General features: G+C 39.0%; 1 protein-coding gene across 1 annotated transcript; it reads right to left on the bottom strand.

Annotated features, from left to right (window-relative positions):
* Nucleotides 1-1,252: 1,252 nt before the first annotated feature.
* On the bottom strand, nucleotides 1,253-8,292 carry LOC107538608 (tripartite motif-containing protein 5-like). Its single transcript, XM_016214926.2, has 6 exons — nucleotides 7,870-8,292; nucleotides 6,443-6,538; nucleotides 5,594-5,824; nucleotides 2,955-2,977; nucleotides 1,661-1,761; nucleotides 1,253-1,371 (listed from the first exon to the last, which is right to left on the bottom strand). Exons 1-6 carry the CDS (start codon nucleotides 8,290-8,292, stop codon nucleotides 1,253-1,255), a joined length of 993 nt encoding a protein of 330 aa, XP_016070412.2.
* Nucleotides 8,293-10,813: the final 2,521 nt, after the last annotated feature.

The following is a 10,813-nucleotide window of genomic DNA, read 5'->3' on the forward strand; positions in this document are numbered from 1 at the left end:
TCAATGGGTTTAAAAGAAAACCATCTTCAAAAGCATTATATTCAGATTGATTCACTAATGCTATAACCCAATAGCCACAATTAGGTTGACATTTAGAGTAAACATGTTGACAATTGTTACCTTTTCTGAAAGAACGCATCATCCTATTGGAGTGAAGGCATTTTTCAGCACATACCCCCAAGACCCAGGCACGTTTCTCTGACACATCTACCTCCCAGTAATGTTTCCCTGATGTGATAGCCGGTGAGCCAAGTACACCATAATCCTCATTTTCACATGTCTCATAAGTATAATTTGTATTCCGACCTAACACACATGTCACTTGTTTCCGGTCTGCAGAGATGTCAACATTTGATTTAGTCCTGTGAGGATCCAGAGTCACACGAACTGTAGAAAAATCAAAGGGTTGGGTGAGGGATACGATGTACCTTCCCTTGAGATGTTGTAGAGGGATCTTGAGGATAAAGTGAGTAGTAACTGGGAAAAACTTAGTGTTGTTCTTAGAAAGAGGTATAATGCTACAGAGATAAAATACAGTAAAACCTCGATATAACGGACTAATTCGGGTGAGAGGGTGTCTGTTAAAGCTGAAGTCCATTATATAATAAAGCAGGTTTTCTGAATTTGTATGTTAAAAAATGACAAATTAGTTACTTTAGCTGTTTTTACTTATGTAGAGGCTTTTGTGTAATTAAAATTATGTACGAAAAGTCTAATTTCATAGAAAAGTTTTCTATATGTATTTCAGTAATTTTAAATTTATACTGAATAGCTCTAGTAAATGCGTGCATTCATCAGTCACCATGAGTAAACAAGTGCATGTCTGAACATCTGCTAGGCATTAAAACTGCTTCAGAAAGTCACACCTCTACACAACAGAACCAATCACCTGGAGATGCAGTGTGATCACATGCTATTCATTTGCCCACCATTGTTTACAAGTGGTGACTCTTGGATTTAAATATGTAGACTATAGTTGTAGATATGTGATATTTATGTTGGCAAAAGTACTACAGTGTTTTTGCCAACATATGACCTGTTCACTAAAATTTGTTAAGATAACAGTGAATTAAGAACAAAAAATAACCTGTCAACTTAATTATAAGAAAATCTTGATTAAAAGCATTTTAAAATTAAAGCATGTTAATTTTCACATATGACATATGGACAGGAAATTTTGTTCGTTAAATTCGAAATGAATAAGTTGAGGTCAGCAAAATCGAGGGTTTACTGTATGTATGCATGTGTGTGCCTAGACAGAAAATATGAGATCTGGTAGAAAATGTAAAATTCTGAAAAAAGATGAGGACAGGTTGACTTCGTGATACTGTGATTTCTCCTTACCCCAGTAGCGTCGCATATCTGTCAGCTCTGAAATGATAAAAACAAAACAAAAACACGTAATATTAAATATAAACAAAGGAGTCAGCACTAAAATCTACTTCCCCTTCAGATGAGGAGAAAGGTTGGGGTCTATGTGAGGTGGTACATGGAAGAATGAGAGGTGAGCAAGAGCTGGCCACTCCCCATTAAATAGGCCCATATCATCAGCACAGACCCATCCTCCTTTGTCTCCTCTGTCCACACCCAGAAACTGAATCTTCCTCCCTCTTTAACCTCCAGCATCCCACAGCCACACGCTTGCTCTAGCATTCCTTACCATTAAGCCTTTGCAGCATTCCACTCAGGTCAGGAGCTTGGAACACACTTCTCTGTTCCTTGGAGAGAGCTTTTGGCTTCTTCAGAGTAAAGGTTTTACTCCTAGGGGTGACAAAAATTAACCCCAACACCTCTGACATTTTATCCCTCTAGAACCACTGATTCCTAGCCATTCACCCAGTTGAAGCACTTGATCCCCTTCCATGGAAAATCTGAGAAAGGAGTGAGTAGACTCCTGATTTGGGAACCAAAGAAATGTGCTCATGTCCAGCTTTCCTGTACACTCTGTATGAACTTAGGAAGACCTTGACCTCTCAGAAGCACAGTTTCACTTCCAAAATGATAACTAACCTATACCTCTCTATCTCCTGGGATCATATAAAATTATGTTAAATTAGTTTTTTAAAGAAAACTTTGGTTCCTTAAAAGAAGTTAATGTGAGGAAAAGTCACTGCAACTATGTGGAGGGATATTAGATGAAAGTGAGGTTGCAGAGTCTGGTGGTTTGAGATATATCAAGTGTGGGAACACTGTCTGGAGAGGACCAAGGCCTTTAATGTCTGCTCCCCACTAAGGAGGCAGTCAGAATAACATCTGAGATTTCAGGGTCTCTGGGAAAAATGGTAACACTTGGAAAAGAAGACATGAATACCACACTAATAGTGATCTGAATTTCATGTGTTTGAAGAGCTTGATGCAGCCAAGTAGGTGTGCAAATTTAGATACAAGGATGCTGCCCTTTCATTCTGGCTTCAAAAAGTACATGATCAAAAGAGATCAATTGTTTGCACCAGGGCCAAAATATTATTTATGATTCAAGACTATTTTAGGAAAATAGAGATCCATGTAGAAGAATCTGGTCTCTTTTATTCCCAGGGCAGAAATTTACACATAGAAAAGTCATCTCCAATTCTGGGTGCTTGGCAAATAAAGAAGACACAACCTGTCCACAATAAATCAAGCAGGAATTAAATAGCAAGTTAGATATAGGCACACTGGATGAATAAAATTTATGAAGATACAGGGGTCTGATACTGCAACACATTATCCCCACTGCTACTGACCCAAACTCTGCAACTTCCCCCCACATAACTTTCCTACCATAAAATCTGGTTCAACCTCAATAATTATAGAACACTCAAACCATGATATGTGAACAGAAATTTAAGATAAAACTACATTCATATTTTCTTGCCCTGAGCAATATTTTATTCTAATTAATCATCAGATAACTTTAATGGCCTTAAAACTCTTTTCACAGGGCAAGAGAATCATCTCTGGTATCCCACACATACCTTTTTATGATGCTTTTCACATTCTAAGGAGAAAAGAGAAAACATGAGTCAAGAACTAATAAACCCTCCTAAGAGACCCCTGAACCAAAAAACCTGGTGGCCAGCTTCAGACCACACCAGAGCACCACAAATGACATACCAAAAGGGTGGACTCAACAGGCACTAGAGTCCTGCTAAAGTGAATCCTGCTCCATTAAGTCAGCCCCCATACAACAGCTTGTTCACTATAGTAAATGTCATTCTTCATAGCCACTTAGACTGAGGGTCAATCCCACCCACCGACATGCCAGCAGCGATCAAGTCTCAACTACAACAGGAGAGACACACAACCTACACAAGGGATATCCCTGGAGGACCAGGTTCAGGTGAACAGGGATCCTACATAAGATACTTACTATATAAGGCCACTCTGCCAAGAATGGGAAACATGGCAAATATATACAATACATAGAAATAAACATAGGGAGGCAGCCAACATGTGGAGACAAAGACACATGTCCCAAATGAAAGATTGGCAAAAAACTTCAGGAAAATGACTAATAAAATGTAAGCAAGCAATCTAGAGATGAAGAATTCTAAACAATGGTTATAAGGATGCTCAATGAATTTAGGGTAAAAATAGATCATCTCAGTGAGAATTTTAACAAAGAAATAAGAAACATACAAAAGGAGAGAGACAGAATAAAAAAGACCCAGTGAGAAATGAAGAATACAAAAAGAGAATCTTAAGCATGAGAAAAGCAGTTAGTTAGCTGGAAGGGGGCTGCCGTAAGACTATCAGCTGATTTCTCAATGGAAATTTTGCAGGCCAGAAGGGATTGGCATGACATATTCAAAGTGATGAAAACCAAGGACCTACAACCTAGATTACTATGCACAGCAAGGCTGTCATTTAGAATTGAAGGAAATATAAACAGCTTCCCAGATAAGAAAAAGCTGAAGGAGCTCTAGCTGGTTTGGCTCAGAGGTTAGAGCATTGCTGGCAGACTGAAGGGTCCTGGGTTCAATTCCGGCCAAGGGCACCTATCTTGGTTACAGGCATGATCCTTGGCCCCGGTCAGGGTGCATGTGGGAGGCAACCAGTCAATATGTCTCTCTCACAATACACAATGTTTCTCTCTCTCTCCCTCTTCAACTCTCTCTGAAAAGCAATGGAAAAAATATCCTCAGGTGAGGATTAAGAAAAAAAAAGACAGAAAAAAACTGAAGGAGTTGATCACCACCAAACCGATATTACAAAAAATGTTAAAGGGATTTAAGAAGAAGACGAAGAAATTATAAATATAAATAAAAACATCATAAAGAATGTAGACGATATGACCAATTTTATCAACCAGCTCGACTTAACTGGCACCTACAGACCCTTTCACTCAATGAGTGCACAGTACAATTTTTTTTTCAAATTCATATAAAAAATTTTGGACATACAATATTTTAGGGGATAAAGTGAATGTCAATACATTTAAGAGATGAGAATTATAAACTGTGTTTTGTGATTAGAAAGAAAGTAAATTTAAAATACATGAGAAGAAGAAAAAGTAAAAAAATCACCAAGTATTTGTAAATTAAACAACATGGTTTCAAATATCCCAAGCACTCACAAAAAATTCACAAAGGAAATTTGAAAATAAATTGAATTGAATGAAAATAACAAGTAAATAATCCCAAAGTATGTAATATAGCTAAAGCAATACATTGATATTATTAAAACTATAAGAAACTAGTAAAAAAACAGCAAATTAAACACAATACACACACACACACACACACACATACGCACAAAGGAAACTACATAAGTCAAAGCAAAAATGAGTGATATAGAAAGGTTAAAAATTGAAAAAAAATAATAGAATGATAAAGTTTATTCTTGAAAAAATCAATAAAATTCACCAAACATAACTAAATTGACCAAAAAATAAATAATAGAAAATCATAAAATCAAGAATAAAAGACGGAACATTACTGTGAGTACTGTAGGAATGAAAGAGATTCTAAAAGATTATAATGACTAACTTCATGCTTACAAATGTGACAACTTAGAATAGACACATTTCTACAAAGATGTACGTTATCAAAAACTTACTCAAGAAATGTTTTTTAAAAAACTAAGAAAACTTAATAAAAGTAAAAATATATATATTTTAAACCTTTCCAAAAAAAGAGGTCCCAAGTGAGATGGTTTCACTGGGAAATACAGTGAATAATAAAATAATAAATAATACCAATCCTTCATAATTGTTTATTCAAAAATAAATAAAAAACAGGGACAGGAGAAAAATCTCAACTCATTTCATTAGAAAAAAACAAACAAAAAACTCTTGAATCATGAACAAGTATCTGAAAAAGGTTCTAGGCTAGATCACAGGGGCCTACAGAATTTAATTAAACACAATGGATTTTCTCGCCACAGTCAAATTTTTGCACTGCAAGTGATACATCAATAAAAATGAGATTCTCCTTTGTTATTCATGCATATAATTATTCTTATAACCTCTGAAAGAGATGCAAAAAAATGTTACTGCATGACCAAAGGAACCTCAGTGTTCATCAACACAAACAGCACAGCCACACAGCAGAGGAGGAAACTTAGTCTTCGTTTTCCTCAAGTTCAGATGCTGAGCCTTATTCCCAGGTCTTACCTGCAACATCCCTACAGTGGGCCCCTGCAAGCGACGCTCCAGGTCCAAGATGAGATCTGTCAACAGCTGGCCCTGCTGGACCAGCTCCCTCTCAGTCTGAGCCAGGTCATTGAAAATATCTCCCTTCCCTTCCTTCAGCTTTTGCAGCTCCTTCTGCTCCTCACTATCCAAGATACTTCTCAGTTGTTTAAAATAATCCTGGGCACGTTTGCTCTCTCTTTGTATTTGATTCTTCAGGAAAGAGAAAGAGACAGAGAGAGTCAGGCTATCGAGTAGAGACTTGGAACCAGAAAAAGAAGTATTTGATTTGGAAGTTCTCACAGGGAAGCAGGGAAACAATTCTTGTGGAGGCTGATTTTTCTATTATTTTCTCTTCATCACATTCCAAAACAATGGCCTCCAGTCTGCATCATTGAGGCCAATCTTGAACCAAAACTGGACACCTGAGTGTGGCTCAGCTTTCACACAGCTGCCCAGGACAGTCATGCCTCCCTGCATTACTCCTGACCCCACCTCCACCTTCTGCCTAATGTTGAACATGAGGGACAGAGCCATGAGCCATTGGCTTCACCTGGAAGAGTTAAAGGCTCAAAATAATAACAGAAGTGAACACAGGATTCACTACTCATCCTCACCAGAGACTCTCTCTATGAGAATAACTAACTTACAAATATCCGTATTAATTTGTGACGTTTCCTTTCAGCCCCACCACTATCAGGAAAAGAATAAAGAATGGTTAATCAATGACTCTGGACTTACCAACTTTCAGGGAACAAATAGGAAGGGACCTCCTTGTGACTGTCCTGCCCCAATTTTTGTCTGACTCCCTCAAAAAGAGTCTCCTCCTACCTCCCAGGAAGTTCTCTCTTTTCTGATGTCAGATTCCCACTTCTCAGCTTTCAGCTGGTTTGCCTTCAGACTATCCAGAGCTTCCAGGATCTTTTTCTGCAAGAGAGGAATCACACCAGAGTCAAGCTAAGGGCTTTCTCAGCCTCTGAATAGAGGACAAATGGGAAACAACTCAGGTATATCTCTAAAGTGACCAGTGTTTACAGAAACTGTAAAATAACAATTAGTATTTGTGACTTGAAAAAAACTAGGTGTCACAGAATCTGTTTTGTTCATCAGTTTATGTTCTTTAGATTCCACATATAAGTGAGATCATGTGATGTTTGTCTTTCTCTGCCTGGCTTATTTCACTTAGCATAATTTTCTCCAGGCCCATCCATACTGTCCCAAAGGGTGAGAGATCCTTCTTCTTTACCGCTGCGTAGTATTCCATGGTGTAAATGTCCCACAGCTTTTTTATCCACTCAGCTACTGATGGGCACGTGGGCTGTTTCCAGATCTTAGCTATTGTAAATTACAGTGCTATGAACACAGGGTGCATATATTCTTTCTGATTAGTGTTTCAAGGTTCTTAGGATATATTCCTAGAAGTGGGATCACTGGGTCAAACTGTAGTTCCATTTTTAATTTTTTGAGGAAACTCCATACTTTTTCCACAGTGGCTGCACCAGTCTGCATTCCCACCAGCAGCGGACCAGGGTTCCCCTTTCTCCACATCTTCACTTGCATATGTAATTTGTTGGTTTGTTGATGGTAGCCATTCTGACAGGTGTGGAAGGTGGGGGTGGCTGGGTGGGTGGGTGGGGAGAGATTAACCAAAGAATTTATATGCATATATATATCTAACCCAAGGACACAGACAATAGTGTGGTAAAGTCCTGGAGAGGGGAGTCGGTGAGGGGAGGAAGGGTCAATGGGGAAAAAAAGGGACATCTGTAATATTTTTAACAATAAAGATAAATTTCAAAAAAATAAGAAAATAAAAGAAAACTAGATGTCATGAATGTGTTCTTTAAGTCTCAGGTGATAGAAGTCACCATTCCCCTGTAAAGAGAAGACTGATTCTCTTTGTCCTAGAAAAAGAAACTTGATCCTGTAATAATGAAAGAACTTATATCTTGATCCACCAGCTGCCCAGTTACCCCTCCTGTCCAAAGGGACAATGACAGCTTTGCTTGGGCACCAAACCTCCACCTATTAATTCAAGTTATAAAAATATCTACTTCTGGTTTAGAGTCTGCTCATCATTTAGTAATTATGTGGAATGCACAGAAATATCCTGCAGGCCTTGGAAGGTGAGCATAGGAAGAAATGTTATCATAGGCCTCAGGCCTCTGGTGGAAAAGTAATTAGGGTCACATGCAAAGTAAAAATTTCCCATCAAGTACTATTTTCTGCCCTGTCTTTCCTCCATCCTGGTCTCTTACCTTGTACTCCTGGGCAGCATCCTCTATGAGGAATGTGTGGTGACCACGGTGCTCTTGAGACCGCTCGCAAAGCCAGCAAATGATCTCCCCATCCTTCTCACAGAAGAGCAGGAGTTTCTCCCCATGACGCTCACAGAGATCTCTCTTTTGCTCCTCCTCTGGGCTCAACTTGACCTCCTTAAGCATCTCCACTATGGTAACCAAATGCCGATTAGGCCGCAGTTTCTCAGGCTGGTAAATGATCCGACACACAGGGCAGCTGCTCTCTCCTTCTTGGCCAATCATGGACTGCCTGCTGTTTGCAGTGATGCAGGCTTGGCAGAAGCTGTGCCCACAGTCCAGGCTCATGGGCTCTGTCAAGAACTCTAGGCATATGGAGCAGGTCAGCTCCTTCTGTATGTCCACCAGGATTCCCGAAGCCATTGCAGCTGTTCCCCAGCTCCTGTCTGTCCTGATGTCCAAGATTTCTCTTGCTCAGGGATCCCAACCTGATGAGAAACATTAAAAAGAGGCAGAGTAAGAAAAGCAGAAATACATGATACTGATTGTGTGGAAATCAAAGCTGATAGAGACCATTATTGAAGGAAAAAAAATAGAAATAAAGGAAGAAGTTTGGAAACCTGGTATAAAGGTTTTTCATAATAATTTCAAACACTTCTGGTTGATCTCAAATGACAAATTCCAACCTTATATGTGAAATTGTTATTTTTCTTCACTTCTACTGAACAAAATGATGATCTGATGCCTTTTCTATGAAGATCTTTGTGTGACCCACAATCTCTCCAGCTTCTTTTCTATTGCAAACACACCCTCAACGTTCAAAGCATCAATCTTGCTATCCACCTGGGCTTTTATACCTGCTCTTCTCTCAGCACGCAGTGCTTCCCCTGGTATCAGTAGGACTCACTCTCATCCTGACATGTTCCTTTATCAGAAAGACCTGCTTTGATTTATTTGCTTACAGTGTAACCATCACAACACATCTGACAATGTGTTTGTGTACATGTCAAGAGAAAGCTCTTTACTGGATATGTACATAGAAATAGTAAATGGATTACAAAAATCATTTACCTTTAATACAAAGAGTTGAAAGAAAACTAATATATTTGTTGTCCCTTCTCAGAGGTCTGTCCCTACCCCACTGAGTTAATCAATGACAAACTGAGGTAACATAATTAACCCAATTAATACACAAAGTAATGGGGAAAAGGGTGGTAGTGAAGAGATCCAGACCAGCTAGGAGGTCTTTGGGAGACTTGTGCTTGTAAAGAAAAAAATTTCAGCCCTGGCTGGTGTGGCTCAGTTGGTTGGGTATCTTCCCTTGCACCTAAGGGTTGCTGTATTGATTCCTCATGGAAGGGGGGGGGGGGGCAGGGGCAGGAGGCAGCTGATCATTGTTCTGCTCTCACATAGATGTTTCTCTCTCTCCCTCTCCTTCTCTCTCTAAAAATCCATTTTTAAAATATTTTAAATTAAAAAAAAAAAATTAGCTTGGCCTGGAAGTATGCCAAGGGCATGATAGGAGACAAAAAAAAAAAAAAAGAAAAGGTGTATGTATGTTGATGGTGGAGAGGGGGATGATATAAATATATGCATAGGATCACACCTGTCACATACCTAAAAAAATAGAAAAACAGATGGAATGAATGTCAGTCTTGAGAAAGCAGTCTCACAATATTAGGAAAAATCATTCAACTAATTATCACTGACTATGAATTATATGCTAACAACTGTACCAATACCCATAAACTCAAAGATGAGTCTAAACAGAGGGCTTAAACCACTGGGACCTTGATATTCACCTGGAAAAAAACAGTAAATTAAATAACCAGCCATTTATATGCAAGTGAGCTGATGTGAAAAACACTACAAGAAAGATGTGCATTTGGTTGGGAAATCCAATAATGGGTTAGATAAAGGGTTGTCCAGCAATTCTGACTTTAAAACATAAGGGTTCAATTGACCACTGGAGAAGATTAAGAAACTGAGAGGGGAAAAAATGTATCAGGTAGAGGAAATGACCTGCTCATGGAAGACACATCCCCTTGTCTGAAACTGAAAATGCCAGTGTGGCTGGTGTGAGAAAACTGCAAGGCCTTTGGTATCACACGAGCCTGCAGGGACCATGGCATATAACACTTCCCCAGTTATGTAACATTTAGGGACTCTTTTCCAGGAGCAAAAGAAATTATCCATATTTTCCCACCAGAGAACACACCGAACATAATTAGCTCTGAACTTGGGCTGTAGAATGTTAGTTGGAGTAGCCAAAAGAGGGGTTCTATGGATAGTAACTTCATAGGGTGATGTGATCATAAATTCCTAACTGGGTAGGTCATGGGGTAGGCATCCTTCAGGCATACAACTTCTTTACTAAAAGGATTATCTTTGCCTTAAGCAAGCCCTGTCCATTCTTTTTGTGCATCTAGGTTAGCATACCTTTGAAATGCCTCTTTCAGACCTCTCACAAGTATGACTATCCTCGAGAAAGCACATGACCTTAACTATCCTGTGATCCAATTGCTGCCTTGCTTTCTCCCACCTTCGTGTAATCTTCCTTACTATCCTCCTTAATTCAAAATGCATAAAAAGAGCCGTGAAATTCTTTTCTAGGAAGCATTTTTCTCAGTCTGTTGAGATTTTGTGTATCCTCTGTGTGGCCCATCACTGATAGCAAAAATGGACAAATGTGTAAAATGCATTTGGGCTACAGAGACTTTACATAGATCTAAAATGTCAGTTAGTAAGCATAGACCTTATTTTTCACAAAGGGCATGTGACCCTTATAACCAACTGTTTCTTTTAGGCCCCTGGAAGTTGTGCTCATGGGTTTTTACAAGGTAATCCGCCTTTTGTAATCCCTAGGCTTACATAGCCTATGGTAGTTTTGTTAGTGGCAAAAACAACACCAGGTGTTAACCGGTGGAGTCTCACTGGAACTTGG

This window comes from Miniopterus natalensis, chromosome 11 (genome assembly GCF_054644295.1).
Source record: "Miniopterus natalensis isolate mMinNat1 chromosome 11, mMinNat1.hap1, whole genome shotgun sequence".
In the NCBI taxonomy this organism is placed as follows: domain Eukaryota; kingdom Metazoa; phylum Chordata; class Mammalia; order Chiroptera; family Miniopteridae; genus Miniopterus; species Miniopterus natalensis.

Bases quoted from the DNA above. Each gene is read 5' to 3' on its own strand.
- LOC107538608 (XM_016214926.2), bottom strand. From the start codon at position 8,292: ATGGCTTCGGGAATCCTGGTGGACATACAGAAGGAGCTGACCTGCTCC. The intron at 6,539-7,869 runs GTAAGAGACCAG...CCTCTCTTGCAG, and splicing joins ATGCTGCCCAGGAGTACAAG to AAAAAGATCCTGGAAGCTCT. The intron at 5,825-6,442 runs GTAGGAGGAGAC...TCTTTCCTGAAG, and splicing joins AAGAGAGAACTTCCTGGGAG to AATCAAATACAAAGAGAGAG.